Source organism: Oncorhynchus mykiss, chromosome 11, assembly GCF_013265735.2.
Source record: "Oncorhynchus mykiss isolate Arlee chromosome 11, USDA_OmykA_1.1, whole genome shotgun sequence".
In the NCBI taxonomy this organism is placed as follows: domain Eukaryota; kingdom Metazoa; phylum Chordata; class Actinopteri; order Salmoniformes; family Salmonidae; genus Oncorhynchus; species Oncorhynchus mykiss.
In genome coordinates, this window is record NC_048575.1 from 10,701,129 (window position 1) to 10,721,153 (window position 20,025).

Here is a 20,025-nt window from a genome sequence, read left to right on the forward strand (position 1 = left end):
ACCAGAGTAAAAGTCTAAAAGTATTCGGTTCTAAATATACTTAAGTATCAAAAAATAAATGTAATTGCTAAAATATACTTAAGTATCAAAAGAAAAAAGTATAAATCATTTCAAATTCCTTATATTAAGCAAAGCAGGCGGCACCATTTTCTTGTTTTGAAAAAGTACTGATAACCAGGGGCACACTCAAACACTCCGACATCATTTACAAAAGATGCAGATCAGAGGCAGCAGGGATTGTTGATAAGTCTGTGTAGTAGACCATTTTCCTGTCCTGCTAAGCATTCAAAATATAACAAGTACTTTTGGGTATCAGGTAAAATGTATGGAGTAAAAGTACATTATTTTCTTTAGGAATGTAGTGAAGTAAAAGTAAAAGTTGTCATAAATATAAATAGTAAAGTACAGATTCCCCAAAAAACTACTTAAGTAGTACTTTAAAGTATTTTACCTTAAGTACTTTACAACACTGCATTAATAGTGGTGTTGGGGAAGCTACTCTAAAAATAAACAAAATATAGTTAACTAAAGTCCAAACTACTTAGTGATGAATTAGCATATCTAAATCTCAAGTCATAGACTACAAATTGCAAGAAAAGATCACTCTGGATTCAGATGTTTTTAACAGAATGTGTAATTTAGCCTATTAAAAACAAAAACTGTTTCAAGGGAGAATTAGACAGGTCTGATGCTGAAAAATAAAGGAAATTCTTGCCTACTTCCCCTATATTTTATTTTAGCAAAAAAAGTAGTTTGTAGTTCCAGTAGTTAGCTACACCGCTACATGGCAAAACAGTAGTGTGTAGTTCCAGTAGTTAGCTACACTGCTACATGGTAAACCAGTAGTGCATAGTTCCATTAGTTAGCTACACCACTACATGGTAAAACAGTAGTGTGTAGTTCCAGTAGTTAGCTACACTGCTACATGGTAAACCTGTTGTGTATAGTTCCAGTAGTTAGCTACACCGCTACATGGCAAAACAGTAGTGTGTAGTTCCAGTAGTTAGCTACACTGCTACATGGTAAACCAGTTGTGTATAGTTCCAGTAGTTAGCTACACCGCTACATGGTAAAACAGTAGTGTGTAGTTCCAGTAGTTAGCTACACCGCTACATGGTAAAACAGTAGTGTGTAGATCCAGTAGTTAGCTACACTGCTACATGGCAAAAAATGTATTAACTACTGAAAACCCAACCTAGATTTTTATTTAGTTCAACTACCAAAAAGCTACTGCCAAAATGTAGTTAAATGACTAGTTGAACAACATGTAGTTCACCACTTCCCAATACTATATATTTTTTTGGACATGTCAATCCATGCAAACATAGGCTAGTCTACACAAATTAAAGCTATAATGTATTTCCAAAAATAATGTAAAAGACAATAGATTGATGATTTGTTGGCAGTTGAGGCTACCATGTTTATTAAAGCAACACATGTTTCGATGTCAATTACAGTAAGACTTGTGTATGTGATGCTGTGGAATAGTTAACCATCAAAAATGTTGTGGTTTATAACAATTTTTTCCGTACATTTTTACAAATCAAACATTTAATTTCCAGTTTTTCTTGATAAAACCAGTACTGTATAACAGCAGTAATATATTGACAACCAAAACCGAGTAGAGGCAGTAGTCGTAGCATTTATATCCATAACGCTGCCATAACATTTACACAAACATATTTTAATTAATACCCCCCAAAAATTAGTTAACCATTACAATATAATCAAGTGCGAGAAAGCCTAAATCACGTGAAATAAATCAAAAAATAAATGAATGCAGTCAAATCCTATCTTATTTCACTATGTTCTCGAGAAAAATTATCAACATCAAATCTATCTGATTATTGGAGTTTGTCGGCCTCCCAAAAAGAAAATACAAAATGAAACATCATCAAAAAAACTCAGATTGTTCTCAAGATGTCCATGACCAGTAAGGTAATGTGACAAAACGTTGTGTGCTATGAGCACGCTATGGAGTCCAGTTGTTGCTCGGCCTCGGCGGCCATGGCTGCTGCCTGCAGCTGTTCAGTTTCGGTCTGCAGGGCGCTGGGCGGCATCTGCTTCCTCTCGCTGTGCATGTTGTTTTCATGTCTCTTTAGGTCTGAGGCTTTAGCAAAGGCCTTGGTGCACGAGCTGCAGACGAAAGGCTTCTCGCCCCTGTGGCGCCTCTCGTGGTCCTTCAGGTGGGACTTGTGCTTGAAGGCCTTGTCGCACATCTGGCAGCCGAAGGGACGCTCGTTGCTGTGGACCCGCTCGTGCTTCTTGAGGTCAGGCGCTCGGATGAAGGACTTGCCACACACGTCGCAGCGGTAGGGCTTGAAGCCTGTGTGGATCTTCAGATGCTCCTTCAGGTGAGCCTGGGTAGTGAAGGCTTTGCTGCAGATTTCACAGATGAACGGACGTTCGGCCGAGTGCAGCTTTTCGTGTTTCCTCAAACGGTTCTCGTCGATGAAGGTCTTTCCACAGATCTGGCAGGCGAGCTGTTCCCGTTGGCCGTAGAGGAGGTACTCGAACTTCATGTCCGTCGTGGCTGTGGTCCAACCGGGGGGCTGCTCGTCCTTCACCTCGCCGATGCTGTCAGCGAACGCTAAGGTCGTTGTGGTGTGACCCGCCAGGTCTTTTTGCTCCGTATCCATGGGTTCCACGTCCTGGTCGTAACAGCTCACCTTGTGCACGTCCTCATTGGCAGGAGGCCATTCTTTGAGAATGGCCTCCGTCACTCTCAACGCCGTGTTGGGCGATTTGTCCAAGTCGTGATTGGTCATTGGCTCTTCCACAAGGTCGTCAGTAGGAGTGTCGTCATGGTCACCTAGCACCTGCAAGTCGTTATCCTGGCCCAATGTAGGGTCATCAGTAGGGAGAGCCATTTTGAGAATATCACATGGAAAGGGTTTGTCATTTTGGCCGTTCCTTTCTTCAGTGGACATGTCACGCTTCTGTGAACAGAGTTTGTCCAGAAAACGGATTCCGAGTATTTGGCCTGAAGAAATCATCAAATTCACATCCTTTATCTTCACAGAAATCTTGGCCGTGTACATGTAGTTCAACACCTCCTCGAAGATGTCTGAGCGGATGAAGTCGATTTCTATGACTGAGGAGTTGTCGACTTCATGCTTCTTGAACAGCTTTTTGAAGTAGTTGCTACACGCTGCCAGCACACAGCGGTGCGCCCTGAACTTCACATCTTCAACCACCACCGCGATGTCACAGTGTTCACCCTCCAACCGTTGCTCATTCAGTATCTTCAGGAAGATGGTCTTGTGTTCATCATCCATGTACTTCACGGTCTCTGACATCTTGAATTGATATTCTGGAACAATAGAAAGAACGTTGTTAGATGAATGATTAGCTCCTGTACTGTGTGTGTCATGGCCCGATATATAATGTTTCTCTGGATGACACCATCATGGCTGTTGTGGGGCAGAATAATGGGCTGACTTAAAAAGCTATGTTTTGTTTTATCATTTATTATCATATCAACCTAATACATGTAGTAATCTATGTGGATAGGAAAGCGTTACTATGAGAGTAGCCTATATGCAATCCCTTGCAATGATATGTATTCAGTTTTAGGATTTGTATGTATTGTTAGGTATTACTACACTGTTGGAGCTAGAAATATAAACATTTCGCTGCACCTGCAAAACATGTGTACGTGACCCACAGCATTTGATTTGATTTTTTAGATAACTAGTTTACCATCCCCTCCCGACATGGATCACATGACCAGAGGGAAATAGGCACATTGTTGAATAATTTCATTTCATGATTTTTTTTAAACGAAATATAATCAATAAATCAAGGTTTGTGGTGACCGAATGATTTTAGTACATTCAATCTAGGCAGATACAATCGCCTATCAATTGAATGTCTTAGACTTTGATCATTTTCAACCCAGAAAATCATAAATTATATAACGTTGCAAATTTAAATTGGCTACATTATGAATGCATGCTTGCATAGCAATACATCTCAATGTCGTATAGCCCATTCATTGGCAAATTAATTTGCATGCATACAGTAAACCGATGGGAAAAGCTAGCAATATAGCTTTAGATTTGGGGGAGTGTAACTAACGTTAACTGGCTAACGTTAGCTAGCCTATTTTGCTCACCTTTAGCTAGCTATTAGCTATGCTTATACACGTATTGTTTTCAACAGAACATGAATACGATGTTGCTTTTGGTTGTAAAATCGTAATTTATGTCAATGACAACACTACAATCTGGGGAGAGAAGGGTTGTGTATCTGACTAGCCACAAGCACGCGAGGAAGCGCCCGTAACACTAACATGGAAAATGCCCGAGCAGCCATGAACTCTCCTGAAATGACGAACTCGAGCTTTTGATGAAACCGTGAGCGCGCAGGCATCTTGGTGAAACATTATGCAATATTTCGGAAATCGATCTGATTCGCTAAAAAAATACGTTTCTTACCTGTAGTACAATATGTCGTCCCCTTGAGAACGTCTCCGATATATGTCAAGCAGTCAAAAGGGAATAATACACTTTGTGTGTTGTTGGCCTGAGGACGAGCATAAGCGGAAGGACGCGCTGCGCCAGCACGGAACTGCAGCATGCAAGTGACTATGCGCGTACGTACGTCAATTGTAAATGTTTCCGCCTGCGCTCAAAGCGTAAATACAACACAAAAAGCAGAAACCACACTGTGCTTACGCAAATTACTGATAAGAAGTCTCTGGAGCGCGAACCTAGAAGGAAAACGGGAGTAGATTTGGGGCGCGAAAGCTACTGTCACGAGCGGGAAGCGAGTGCGCTTTTTATCGAGATTCTACAGAGCGATTCAATAATTATTCCGTGCAATCCAGAGTCCTTGGTAGTCCCTACCCCCATTGAAGTTCATAATTAAAATGGTTAAGGTAAGGTTCAAGGTTAGGGCTAGATAACGATTATGGTTAGGGTTTAGGGTAGGGACGTCTCAAGGATCTCTAATAGCACTGACCCTCAATCATTTTAGCCACTGTTTCACCCACTGAGCCGAACAGGTGTGCACGTTCGGCACGGAGTGTCAAACTGGAGCGTTTGACATGGCCCACCGATAATAATTTGATGAAACACCCCATCAAATATTAATTTTACAACACCGTTTAATAATTAATGATCCATAGCGAGAAACTTTTTTTTTTTTTTTTTACAAGGAATGTAGCCATAAAAATGGATTTATTAGGCAAATTTCCATTTTCTTATGGTCCTCAATTGTAATGGGATGTTGGATATCGGCTATTAATGATGCCATGGTTCCCTTTAGCGTTATTCTAAATGTATATGCCCAAATTACATTAAAGCAATTTTCTTTCAGTCTCTACTGCAATGCAATAATTAATGCTAATTGGAGATGCCACCTTGCATAATGATTCCCTGTTTTATATTCCAGAGATGTAATATTTCTGTAAATGTCATTTGGTTATTTAACAATGCTGCACATCTCTTGAAGGTTTGGATTGCACCATCAATAGATAATTGTCATGGTTTGTGTTCAGAGTTAGAATAGTGAATGTGATGCTTATACAGCCATTGGCAGTGGGCACTATGGCCCCATCTGCTTCATGCCAGAGCAGCTGTGCCTTCACAGTTGACTTCATGTTCCATTGGTGTAGTTGCACTTTGAATTAGAGGAAAGCCAGATTCAATATGCTCTGAAAGGTCAAATCTGTAATTGAAAATACATTGTGGCTACTGGGTAGTCAAAAACTGCCTTTGCCTAATGATCCGTTTAAAAATACTAAAAACAATTTTGTAAAGCCGAAGACACATTTGAAACATTTCTATATAATGTATAACTTCAGCAAAAACACTTAACACTTGTACAGTCCTGTACACTCCAACACATCTATGGTTCAAAAGGCTAACTTCGCAACAAACAGCTATAATCATCCAGCATCCTTTGAGCAGGGTGATCACAAAGCAGCTGAGGTAGCACTCCTAGGTAGCACTCCTACTCCGAGATGCTTCTTGAGCAGACGCCCTAGTTTCTGACTGGTTAGGTCCCTCTAGACAATACTGTTGTGGAACTGAATTATCATATTACATTTCAGTTTCCCCACCAAAACACTGCTTCTCAAATGCGTAATTCAAAGTAACTGTCTTGTTGATGGACATTTGGCTTGGTTAGGAACATTACTAGTCTGTCACACACAACCAACGTGATTTACACCTTAACTTGCAACACATGACTGTAACCGGACTCTGCACGTGTGTTCAGTGAAAGTACAAATCAGCCATTTTGTCACACCTTTCCTTCTAATGGTGTTCCTTTTGTTAAATAACTAGTAGCTTGTTAGAAGAAAAAAAGAGAGTAGTGGGCTAGTCTCACTCTGAACTGGTTGGGATACTGTAAATGGCTTCACTGTAGTGTTTATGAGAGCACAACCACCAATATACAGTGCCTTGCGAAAGTATTCGGCCCCCTTGAACTTTGCGACCTTTTGCCACAATTCAGGCTTCAAACATAAAGATATAAAACTGTATTTTTTTGTGAAGAATCAACAACAAGTGGGACACAATTATGAAGTGGAACGACATTTATTGGATATTTCAAACTTTTTTAACAAATCAAAAACTGAAAATTTGGGCGTGCAAAATTATTCAGCCCCTTTACTTTCAGTGCAGCAAACTCTCTCCAGAAGTTCAGTGAGGATCTCTGAATGATCCAATGTTGACCTAAATGACTAATGATGATAAATACAATCCACCTGTGTGTAATCAAGTCTCCGTATAAATGCACCTGCACTGTGATAGTCTCAGAGGTCCGTTAAAAGCGCAGAGAGCATCATGAAGAACAAGGAACACACCAGGCAGGTCCGAGATACTGTTGTGAAGAAGTTTAAAGCCGGATTTGGATACAAAAACATTTCCCAAGCTTTAAACATCCCAAGGAGCACTGTGCAAGCGATAATATTGAAATGGAAGGAGTATATGATCACTGCAAATCTACCAAGACCTGGCCGCCCCTCTAAACTTTCAGCTCATACAAGGAGAAGACTGATCAGAGATGCAGCCAAGAGGCCCATGATCACTCTGGATGAACTGCAGAGATCTACAGCTAAGGTGGGAGACTCTGTCCATAGGACAACAATCAGTCATATTGCACAAATCTGGCCTTTATGGAAGAGTGGCAAGAAGAAAGCCATTTCTTAAAGATATCCATAAAAAGTGTTGTTTAAAGTTTGCCACAAGCCACCTGGGAGACACACCAAACATGTGGAAGAAGGTGCTCTGGTCAGATGAAACCAAAATTGAACTTTTTGGCAACAATGCAAAACGTTATGTTTGGCATAAAAGCAACACAGCTGAACACACCATCCCCACTGTCAAACATGGTGGTGGCAGCATCATGGTTTGGGCCTGCTTTTCTTCAGCAGGGACAGGGAAGATGGTTAAAATTGATGGGAAGATGGATGGAGCCAAATACAGGACCATTCTGGAAGAAAACCTGATGGAGTCTGCAAAAGACCTGAGACTGGGACGGAGATTTGTCTTCCAACAAGACAATGATCCAAAACATAAAGCAAAATCTACAATGGAATGGTTCAAAAATAAACATATCCAGGTGTTAGAATGGCCAAGTCAAAGTCCAGACCTGAATCCAATCGAGAATCTGTGGAAAGAACTGAAAACTGCTGTTCACAAATGCTCTCCATCCAACCTCACTGAGCTCGAGCTGTTTTGCAAGGAGGAATGGGAAAAAATGTCAGTCTCTCGATGTGCAAAACTGATAGACATACCCCAAGCGACTTACAGCTGTAATCGCAGCAAAAGGTGGCGCTACAAAGTATTAACTTAAGGGGGCTGAATAATTTTGCACGCCCAATTTTCAGTTTTTGATTTGTTAAAAAAGTTTGAAATATCCAATAAATGTCGTTCCACTTCAAGATTGTGTCCCACTTGTTGTTGATTCTTCACAAAAAAATACAGTTTTATATCTTTATGTTTGAAGCCTGAAATGTGGCAAAAGGTCGCAAAGTTCAAGGGGGCCGAATACTTTCGCAAGGCACTGTATTTTCAGCGAATGACAAAAAAAAAAAAAAAAATAGATCCAACAAACTGTATTTATCCATTTATTTATCTTGTGGGAAACACATTCAACAAGGACGGTTTTCACAGCTGATGATTTGAAGAGGTGGGATCAGAGGCATCATGATCCCAATATCTCTGAGGGGTCACTGATGACTGAATATATATATATATATATATATATATATATATATATAATGTCTTAATATTCATTCTATAAGACACTGCTAATTATGTATTCTCATCCCAGTGGATGATATTGAGGGGGGCATGTGCCACCCGATAGTGCCAGCTCAAGTTCGATTGGGCATGATGCCTCTGTGTGGGAGAAACCAAGCACACAAACACACACACTGCAGGCTTGTACTTGAGGTTGTTGTCTGCCCATTCTGCACAGTTTTAAGGCTCAGATGTGCCACACAGGGATGAGGAGGATTCTGGGTAGGACTTAAAGGAAAATCCCCCCCCCCCCCCCCAAAAAAAAAAACTGTTGACATAGTCCCAAAATATTTTGCTTGTCAAAAATCAAGTTTTCTAGATATGTAACTTTCAAAATACAGAAATCATCCCTGTATGATGCATTTTGCATCACAGAATGCAAAATGTTTCATACAGGGATGATTTTTGTATTTTCAAAGTTACATATCTTGAAAACTTGATTGCTGACAAGCAAAACATGTTGGGACTGTGTCAACAATGGACTAATGAAACAAATACAGAAATATTGTTTTTGGGTGGAGTTTTCCTTTAAGAATGTGTCTAAACAATTATGTATCTAAAATTGCATCATATTCCCTATATAGTACACTACTTTTGACCAGAGCCCATATGGAATAGGGTATAATTTCAGATACAAGCCAACAAGAAAGTATAATCCACAGTGTGAAGACACATACTGTATAATAAGGGGTTTCTTAATCACCTCAGAGGTCACAGTAATGGAGTCTGTTGAACTTTTCCTGCTAACTAACGCTTCTACAATATTTTGCCTCATCGTCCTCATCCTCACCTTGTAATTAATGAAAACCAAATAAGCATATTTACAAGTAAAAACAACAAAATCATCTTTGAGGATGAATGACCTACTAAGCAAATGCATGTACCAGTACCATAGATATTATTGTTGTCTTTTTAAAGGGAATATTCTTTGTAAAATTGGATAAAATCAGCATTTGGGATAAATAAGGGGACTTCTGACAAGATGAATGCCACATCTATTGCGTGGATAAATATTGTGCCATCATAGCCTACTATTATACATGTTTCCAAGTGAGCAGTTTGATAATAAATACAACATAATGATCTATACTATCTTAACTCTCATCACATACATTCTTAAACCTTTGAGTCTGAGTTTACAGGTCAAGTAAAACATGTAGAACTTTTGATATATTGTTATTTTTTTCTTTTACAAAAATGCAGAATTGTTCCCTTTTCATGCAGTATACATGTTCCTATGAAGGTAGCTTTGGAGGTCTGTGTTTGCCAGTAGTGATGGTGAGTGAGTGAGGGAGTGTGGGTGGGTTAATGAGGTTAGTTCAGTAGTGGTTGGATGCAGTATTAGTGTCTGCTACAGTGGGGTGCTGCTGTCTGTTGGCAACGCCACTATCCTGCTTGCGTCCCGTACTCTGAACAGCGTGAAGTAACGTTAACAGAATGCTCCCGAAACGTTGGTGAACCCAGTGACCCGTCACACCTGAAAGAGAGAGAGTATCGTTACAGAGCACGTGCTTAGATGAAACAGATGAACACTCCCATTCTTGTTGAAGGTACATATTTTTCAGAAGGATGGAAAAAAGGAAATGTTTTATGTTATTGCAGCTGTTATGATTGAAGATAAGAAGAATAGCATGAGAGAGGTCGTGTGAATATAATAGGTCGTGTGAATACCAGAGGTCGTGTGAATACCAGAGGTCGTGTGAATACCAGAGGTCATGTGAATACCAGAGGTCGTGTGAATATCAGAGGTTGTGTGAATATCAGAGGTCGTGTGAATACCAGAGGTTGTGTGAATACCAGAGGTCGTGTGAATATCAGAGGTCGTGTGAATATCAGAGGTCGTGTGAATTTCAGAGGTCGTGTGAATATCAGAGGTCGTGTGAATTTCAGAGGTCGTGTGAATGGCAGAGGTCGTGTGAAAACCAGAGGTTGTGTGAATGGCAGGGGTCGTGTGAAAACCAGAGGTCGTGTGAATGGCAGGGGTCGTGTGAATATCAGAGGTCGTGTGAATATCATAGGTCATGTGAATATCAGAGGTCGTGTGAATATCAGAGGTCGTGTGAATATCAGAGGTCGTGTGAATATCAGAGGTCGTGTGAATATCAGAGGTCGTGTGAATATCAGAGGTCGTGTGAATACCAGAGGTTGTGTGAATACCAGAGGTTGTGTGAATACCAGAGGTTGTGTGAATACCAGAGGTCGTGTGAATACCAGAGGTCGTGTGAATACCAGAGGTCGTGTGAATACCAGAGGTCGTGTGAATACCAGAGGTCGTGTGAATATCAGAGGTCGTGTGAATTTTTATTTTATTTTACCTTTATTTAACCAGGCAAGTCAGTTAAGAACAAATTCTTATTTTCAATGACGGCCTGGGAACAGTGGGTTAACTGCCTGTTCAGGGGCAGAACGACAGATTTGTACCTTGTCAGCTCGGGGGTTTGAACTCGCAACCTTCCGGTTACTAGTCCAACACTCTAACCACTAGGCTACCCTGCCGCCCAATATCAGAGGTCGTGTGAATATCAGAGGTCGTGTGAATATCAGAGGTCGTGTGAATATCAGAGGTCGTGTGAATATCAGAGGTCGTGTGAATATCAGAGGTTGTGTGAATACCAGAGGTCGTGTGAATGGCAGAGGTTGTGTGAATATCAGAGGTTGTGTGAATATCAGAGGTTGTGTGAATGGCAGAGGTTGTGTGAATGGCAGAGGTTGTGTGAATGGCAGAGGTCGTGTGAATGGAAGGGGCCGTGTGAATATCAGAGGTTGTGTGAATATCAGAGGTTGTGTGAATATCAGAGGTTGTGTGAATGGCAGAGGTTGTGTGAATGGCAGAGGTCGTGTGAATGGAAGGGGTCGTGTGAATACCAGAGGTGGTGTGAATGGCAGGGGTCGTGTGAATATCAGAGGTTGTGTGAATACCAGAGGTCGTGTGAATACCAGAGGTCGTGTGAATGCCAGAGGTCGTGTGAATGCCAGAGGTCGTGTGAATGGCAGAGGTCGTGTGAATGGCAGAGGTCGTGTGAATGCCAGAGGTCGTGTGAATGCCAGAGGTCGTGTGAATGCCAGAGGTCGTGTGAATGGCAGAGGTCGTGTGAATGGCAGAGGTCGTGTGAATGGCAGAGGTCGTGTGAATGGCAGAGGTCGTGTGAATGGCAGAGGTCGTGTGAATGGCAGAGGTCGTGTGAATACCAGAGGTCGTGGGAATGCCAGAGGTCGTGTGAATGCCAGAGGTTGTGAATGCCAGAGGTCGTGTGAATGCCAGAGGTCGTGTGAATGGCAGAGGTCGTGTGAATGCCAGAGGTCGTGTGAATGCCAGAGGTCGTGTGAATGCCAGAGGTCGTGGGAATGGCAGAGGTCGTGTGAATACCAGAGGTCGTGTGAATACCAGAGGTCGTGGGAATGGCAGAGGTCGTGTGAATACCAGAGGTCGTGGGAATGGCAGTCAATGGTTTGTTTGTTATCAGCAGAAGAACCTTTTTCATCTAAACCAACACTTATCAGACACAGATTCAGACAAGCTGCATGCTAAGACATGACCATTTATTTTAAAGGGTTAATAGACTAGGCAGCCTCTGCCAAGCAATATGTCTCTACTACAGCGTACAGAAACTTTGACAATAAGAAATGTAAACTGGTGTCTCTGAGCATCATGCCCTAATAACCAGAAAGAGGGTAAATAATCATATAATGTAGACCAACACACTCATCAAGTAACCCCTCATTTGATAGGAATGAGACAAACTGGCAGTATGAAAACCAGTACGCTCTGAACACTACCAGAGATAATTAAATAGACAATCAAAACCAAACGTGAAATTTAGACAAGACAGTAAAAAATAAATAGCAAACACACAACGTTTTAATTGCTTATTGTCAATAATGGTATGAGAAGCTGAAAGGAAATGCAAACATTAGCACCAATAACATTTCCAGAGCAGCCATAACAGGCACAGAAGCCAGCCATGGAAGGCTATAGAGAGACTCCATACAGTATATAGAGAGACTCCATACAGTATATATAGAGAGACTCCATACAGTATATATAGAGAGACTCCATACAGTATATATAGAGAGACTCCATACAATATATATAGAGAGAGACTCCATACAGAATATATAGAGAGACTCCATACAGTATATAGAGAGACTCCATACAGAATATATAGAGAGAGACTCCATACAGTATATATAGAGAGAGACTCCATACAGTATATAGAGAGAGAGACTCCATACAGTATATAGAGAGACTCCATACAGTATATATATAGAGACTCCATACAGTATATATAGAGAGACTCCATACAGTATATATAGAGACTCCATATAGTATATATAGAGACTCCATACAGTGTATATATATAGAGACTCCATACAGTATATAGAGAGACTCCATACAGTATATAGAGAGACTCCATACAGTATATAGAGAGACTCCATACAGTATAGAGAGAGTCTCCATACAGTATATAGAGAGACTCCATACAGTATATATAGAGACTCCATACAGTATTTAGAGACACTCCATACAGTATATAGAGACTCCATACAGTATATATAGAGAGAGACTCCATACAGTATATATAGAGACTCCACACAGTATATATAGAGAGACTCCATACAGTATATAGAGAGAGAGACTCCATACAGTATATAGAGAGACTCCATACAGTATATATATAGAGACTCCATACAGTATATATAGAGACTCCATATAGTATATATAGAGACTCCATACAGTGTATATATATAGAGACTCCATACAGTATATATAGACACTCCACACAGTATATAGAGAGACTCCATACAGTATATAGAGAGACTCCATACAGTATATAGAGAGACTCCATACAGTATAGAGAGAGTCTCCATACAGTATATAGAGAGACTCCATACAGTATATATAGAGACTCCATACAGTATTTAGAGAGACTCCATACAGTATATAGAGACTCCATACAGTATATATAGAGAGAGACTCCATACAGTATATAGAGACTCCATACAGTGTATATATATAGAGACTCCATACAGTATATATAGAGACTCCACACAGTATATAGAGAGACTCCATACAGTATAGAGAGAGTCTCCATACAGTATATAGAGAGACTCCATACAGTATATATAGAGACTCCATACAGTATTTAGAGAGACTCCATACAGTATATAGAGACTCCATACAGTATATATAGAGAGAGACTCCATACAGTATATAGAGACTCCATACAGTGTATATATAGAGACTCCATACAGTATATATAGAGACTCCACACAGTATATAGAGAGACTCCATACAGTATATACAGTGCCTTGCGAAAGTATTTGGCCCCCTTGAACTTTGCGACCTTTTGCCACATTTCAGGCTTCAAACATAAAGATATAAAACTGTATTTTTTTGTGAAGAATCAACAACAAGTGGGACACAATCATGAAGTGGAACGACATTGATTGGATATTTCAAACTTTTTTAACAAATCAAAAACTGAAAAATTGGGCGTGCAAAATTATACAGTTTTATATCTTTATGTTTGAAGCATGAAATGTGGCAAAAGGTCGCAAAGTTCAAGGGGGCCGAATACTTTCGCAAGGCACTGTATATAGAGACTCCATACAGTATATATAGAGACTCCACACAGTATATAGAGAGACTCCACACAGTATATAGAGAGACTCCATACAGTATATATAGAGAGACTCCATACAGTAAATAGAGAGACTCCATACAGTATAGAGAGAGTCTCCATACAGTATATAGAGAGACTCCATAAAGTGTATATATAGAGAGAGACTCCATACAGTATATATAGAGAGAGACTCCATACAGTATATATAGAGAGAGACTCCATACAGTATATAGAGAGACTCCATACAGTATATAGAGAGACTCCATATAGTATATATAGAGAGACTCCATACAGTATAGAGAGACTCCATAAAGTATATATAGAGAGAGACTCCATACAGTATATATAGAGAGACTCCATACAGTATATATAGAGAGACTCCATACAGTATATAGAGAGACTTCATACAGTATATAGAGAGACTCCATACAGTATATAGAGAGACTCCATACAGTGTATATATATAGAGACTCCATACAGTATATATATAGAGACTCCATACAGTATATAGAGAGACTCCATACAGTATATAGAGAGACTCCATACAGTATATAGAGAGACTCCATACAGTGTATATATATAGAGACTCCATACAGTATATATATAGAGACTCCATACAGTATATATAGAGTCTCCATACAGTATATATAGAGACTCCATACAGTATATAGAGAGACTCCATACAGTATATATAGAGAGACTCCATACAGTATATAGAGAGACACCATACAGTATATATAGAGACTCCATACAGTATACAGAGAGTCTCCATACAGTATATATAGAGTCTCCATACAGTATATAGAGAGACTTCATACAGTATATATAGAGACTCCATACAGTATATATATAGAGACTCCATTCAGTATATATAGAGAGACTCCATACAGTATAGAGAGAGAGAGACTCCATACAGTATATATAGAGAGAGACTCCATACAGTATATATAGAGAGAATCCATACAGTATATATAGAGACTCCATACAGTATATATAGAGACGCCATACAGTGTATATAGAGAATCCATACAGTGTATATAGAGACTCCATACAGTATATATAGAGACTCCATACAGTGTATATAGAGACTCCATACAGTGTATATAGAGACTCCATACAGTATATATAGAGACTCCATACAGTATATATAGAGACTCCATACAGTGTATATAGAGACTCCATACAGTATATAGAGAGATAGACTCCACACAGTATATATAGAGACTCCACACAGTATATATAGAGACTCCATACAATATATAGAGAGACTCCATACAGTATATAGAGAGACTCCATACAGTATTTAGAGAGACTCCATACAGTATATATAGAGACTCCATACAGTATATAGCGACTCCATACAGTATATAGAGAGACTCCATACAGTATATATAGAGAGACTCCATACAGTATATAGAGAGACTCCATACAGTATGTATGTATGTATGTATGTATGTATGTATGTATGTATGTATGTATGTATGTATGTATGTATGCATGCATGTATGTATATATATATATATATATACAGTGCCTTGCGAAAGTATTCGGCCCCCTTGAACTTTGCGACCTTTTGCCACATTTCAGGCTTCAAACATAAAGATATAAAACTGTACTTTCAGTGCAGCAAACTCTCTCCAGAAGTTCAGTGAGGATCTCTGAATGATCCAATGTTGACCTAAATGACTAATGATGATAAATACAATCCACCTGTGTGTAATCAAGTCTCCGTATAAATGCACCTGCACTGTGATAGTCTCAGAGGTCCGTCAAAAGTGCAGAGAGCATCATGAAGAACAAGGAACACACCAGGCAGGTCCGAGATACTGTTGTGAAGAAGTTTAAAGCCAGATTTGGATACAAAAAGATTTCCCAAGCTTTAAACATCCCAAGGAGCACTGTGCAAGCGATAATATTGAAATGGAAGGAGTATCAGACCACCTCAAATCTACCAAGACCTGGCCATCCCTCTAAACGTTCAGCTCATACAAGGAGAAGACTGATCAGAGATGCAGCCAAGAGGCCCATGATCACTCTGGATGAACTGCAGAGATCAACAGCTGAGGTGGGAGACTCTGTCCATAGGACAACAATCAGTCGTATATTGCACAAATCTGACCTTTATGGAAGAGTGGCAAGAAGAAAGCCATTTCTTAAAGATATCCATAAAAAGTGTTGTTTAAAGTTTGCCACAAGCCACCTGGGAGACACACCAAACATGTGGAAGAAGGTGCTCTGGTCAGATGAAACCAAAATTTAACTTTTTGGCAACAATGCAAAACGTTATGTTTGGCGTAAAAGCAACACAGCTGAACACACCATCCCCACTGTCAAACATGGTGGTGGCAGCATCATGGTTTGGGCCTGCTTTTCTTCAGCAGGGACAGGGAAGATGGTTAAAATTGATGGGAAGATGGATGGAGCCAAATACAATACCATTCTGGAAGAAAACCTGATGGAGTTTGCAAAAGACCTGAGACTGGGACGGAGATTTGTCTTCCAACAAGACAATGATCCAAAACATAAAGCAATATCTACAATGGAATGGTTCAAAAATAAACATATCCAGGTGTTAGAATGGCCAAGTCAAAGTCCAGACCTGAATCCAATCGAGAATCTGTGGAAAGAACTGAAGACTTCTGTTCACAAATGCTCTCCATCCAACCTCACTGAGCTCGAGCTGTTTTGCAAGGAGGAATGGGAAAAAATTTCAGTCTCTCGATGTGCAAAACTGATAGAGACATACCCCAAGAGACTTACAGCTGTAATCGCAGCAAAAGGTGGCGCTACAAAGTATTAACTTAAGGGGGCTGAATAATTTTGCACGCCCAATTTTTCAGTTTTTGATTTGTTAAAAAAGTTTGAAATATCCAATAAATGTCGTTCCACTTCATGATTGTGTCCCACTTGTTGTTGATTCTTCACAAAAAAATACAGTTTAATATCTTTATGTTTGAAGCCTGAAATGTGGCAAAAGGTCGCAAAGTTCAAGGGGGCCGAATACTTTCGCAAGGCACTGTATATATATATATATATATATATATATATATATATATATATATATATATATATGAGAGAGAGACTCCATCCACACAGACGGTATCATTATACTATAGTTGACTGTGGAGAGGGAGAGGACTGTGGAAAGCTGAAACTGCCCCAGGTTAGTTCAGCAAGCTGAGCATCGAGCAGCCCTATGGGGAAGCCGGTGACTGTAGACAGCACAAGAAGCAGATGATGGATGTGGAGGGAATGGAGGGGGTTGCTTGTCAGTGTCCTGCCAGCCAGACCCAGCCATCACAGACCGACCGACGTGGTCCCCTTACCTGCGGTCACTCTTCGCCCTCCTCGGGCGTGATCTCAGTCTCTTTGTGGACCACTACTTTGGTCACTGACATGTCAGGGTGCTGCTTTTTGGCCTCCTTTATGGCCTGAGCCAAGGCCTACAGACAGACAGACAATATGCCAAACACCCCATGGAGGGAAACAGAGAGGAAGGTGGAATGGGCATGATCAGAATCACAAGGGCAAGGGTTGGACTAGTCACAGTGTGGTTGGGTATATCTCCTTCACAGTGTGGTTGGGTATATCTCCTTCACAGTGTGGTTGGGTATACCTCCTTCACAGTGTGATTGGGTATATCTCCTTCACAGTGTGGTTGGGTATATCTCCTTCACAGTGTGATTGGGTATACCTCCTTCAGTGTGATTGGGTATACCTCCTTCACAGTGTGATTGGGTATACCTCCTTCACAGTGTGATTGGGTATACCTCCTTCACAGTGTGATTGGGTATACCTCCTTCACAGTGTGAATGGGTATACCTCCTTCACAGTGTGGTTGGGTACACCTCCTTCACAGTGTGATTGGGTACACCTCTGTCACTGTGTGTGTGTGAGAACACCTCCGTCACTGTGTGTGTGTGAGACCACCTCCGTCACTGTGTGTGTGTGAGACCACCCCCGTCACTGTGTGTGTGTGAGAACACCTCCGTCACTATGTGGTTGTGAGAACACGTCCGTCACTATGTGGTTGTGAGAACACCCCCGTCACTATGTGTGAGAACACCTCCGTCACTGTATGTGAGAACACCTCCGTCACTGTGTGTGAGAACACCTCCGTCACTGTGTGTGAGAACACCTCCGTCACTGTGTGTGAGAACACCTCCGTCACTGTGTGTGAGAACACCTCCGTCACTGTGTGTGTGAACACCTCCGTCACTGTGTGTGAGAACACCTCCGTCACTGTGTGTGTGAACACCCCCGTCACTGTGTGTGTGAACACCCCCGTCACTATGTGGTTGTGAACACCTCCGTCACTATGTGTGAGAACACCTCCGTCACTGTGTGTGTGAGAACACCTCCGCCACTATGTGTGAGAACACCTCCGTCACTATGTGTGTGAGAACACCCCCGTCACTGTGTGTGTGAACACCCCCGTCACTATGTGGTTGTGAACACCTCCGTCACTATGTGTGAGAACACCTCCGTCACTGTGTGTGTGAGAACACCTCCGCCACTATGTGTGAGAACACCTCCGTCACTATGTGTGTGAGAACACCTCCGTCACTGTATGTGAGAACACCTCCGTCACTGTGGTTGTGAACACCTCCGTCACTATGTGGTTGTGAACACCTCCGTCACTATGTGGTTGTGAACACCTCCGTCACTATGTGGTTGTGAACACCCCCGTCACTGTATGTGAGAACACCTCCGTCACTGTATGTGAGAACACCTCCGTTACTGTGTGTGAGAACACCTCCGTCACTGTATGTGAGAACACCTCCGTCACTATGTGGTTGTGAACACCTCCGTCACTGTGTGTGAGAACACCTCCGTCACTGTGTGTGAGAACACCTCCGTCACTGTATGTGAGAACACCTCCGTCACTGTATGTGAGAACACCTCCGTCACTGTATGTGAGAACACCTCCGTCACTGTATGTGAGAACACCTCCGTCACTATGTGGTTGTGAACACCCTCGTCACTGTATGTGAGAACACCTCCGTCACTATGTGGTTGTGAACACCCCCGTCACTCTATGTGAGAACACCTCCGTCACTGTATGTGTGTGAGAACATCTCCATCACTGTATGTGAGAACACCTCCGTCACTGTGTGTGTGAGAACACCTCCGTCACTGTATGTGAGAACACCTCCGTCACTATGTGTGAGAACACCCCCGTCACTGTGTGTGAGAACACCCCCGTCACTGTGTGTGAGAACACCTCCGTCACTGTGTGTGTGAACACCTCCGTCACTATGTGTGTGAGAACACCCCCGTCACTGTGTGTGTGAACACCCCGTCACTATGTGGTTGTGAACACCTCCGTCACTATGTGTGAGAACACCTCCGTCACTGTGTGTGTGAGAACACCTCCGCCACTATGTGTGAGAACACCTCCGTCACTATGTGTGTGAGAACACCTCCGTCACTGTATGTGAGAACACCTCCGTCACTGTGGTTGTGAACACCTCCGTCACTATGTGGTTGTGAACACCTCCGTCACTATGTGGTTGTGAACACCCCCGTCACTGTATGTGAGAACACCTCCGTCACTGTATGTGAGAACACCTCCGTCACTGTATGTGTGTGAGAACATCTCCATCACTGTATGTGAGAACACCTCCGTCACTGTGTGTGTGAGAACACCTCCGTCACTGTATGTGAGAACACCTCCGTCACTATGTGTGAGAACACCCCCGTCACTGTGTGAGAACACCCCCGTCACTGTGTGTGAGAACACCTCCGTCACTGTGTGTGTGAACACCTCCGTCACTGTGTGTGAGAACACCTCCGTTACTGTCTGTGTGAACACCCCCGTCACTGTGTGTGTGAACACCCCCGTCACTATGTGGTTGTGAACACCTCCGTCACTATGTGTGAGAACACCTCCGTCACTGTGTGTGTGTGAGAACACCTCCGCCACTATGTGTGAGAACACCTCCGTCACTGTGTGTGTGAGAACACCTCCGTCACTGTGTGTGAGAACACCTCGTCACTATGTGTGTGAGAACACCTCCGTCACTGTATGTGAGAACACCTCCGTCACTGTGGTTGTGAACACCTCCGTCACTATGTGGTTGTGAACACCTCCGTCACTATGTGGTTGTGAACACCCCCGTCACTATGTGTGAGAACACCTCCGT

At 41.7% G+C, this 20,025-nt stretch overlaps 2 protein-coding genes across 12 annotated transcripts in view; both read right to left on the bottom strand.

The window, feature by feature from the left end:
- Positions 1-1,388: 1,388 nt before the first annotated feature.
- LOC110535256 (zinc finger and BTB domain-containing protein 14) lies at positions 1,389-4,969 on the bottom strand. Of its 2 annotated transcripts, none has more exons than XM_021620147.2 (2): positions 4,440-4,969; positions 1,389-3,313 (listed from the first exon to the last, which is right to left on the bottom strand). In XM_021620147.2, exons 1-2 carry the CDS (start codon positions 4,579-4,581, stop codon positions 1,962-1,964), a joined length of 1,494 nt encoding a protein of 497 aa, XP_021475822.1. In that variant the 5' UTR covers positions 4,582-4,969; the 3' UTR covers positions 1,389-1,961. The 2 variants fall into 2 exon arrangements, with proteins under 2 accessions (XP_021475822.1, XP_036790723.1); XM_036934828.1 differs by lacking the exon at positions 4,440-4,969 and adding an exon at positions 4,118-4,397.
- Positions 4,970-8,649: 3,680 nt separating this feature from the next.
- Positions 8,650-20,025, bottom strand: part of LOC110535257 (protein 4.1) — a 118,054-nt gene continuing 106,678 nt past the window's right edge. For 4 of the 10 annotated variants that reach the window (XM_036934835.1, XM_036934830.1, XM_036934829.1 and 1 more), the window contains exons 25-26: positions 17,206-17,322; positions 8,650-9,732 (exon numbers count right to left, since the gene is read on the bottom strand). In XM_036934835.1, coding sequence (XP_036790730.1) covers positions 17,212-17,322 — 111 coding nt within the window. In that variant the 3' untranslated portion in view covers positions 8,650-9,732; positions 17,206-17,211. The remainder of the gene's footprint in view (positions 9,733-17,205; positions 17,323-20,025) is intronic. The other 6 variants (XM_036934832.1, XM_036934836.1, XM_036934838.1 and 3 more) reach the window with 3 other exon arrangements.

Excerpts from the sequence above, each read along its gene's own strand:
- LOC110535256 (XM_021620147.2), bottom strand. The coding sequence starts at position 4,581 with ATGCTGCAGTTCCGTGCTGGCGCAGCGCGTCCTTCCGCTTATGCTCGT. Across the intron at positions 3,314-4,439 it reads GACGACATATTGTACTACAG|AATATCAATTCAAGATGTCA; the intron begins GTAAGAAACGTA and ends CTATTGTTCCAG.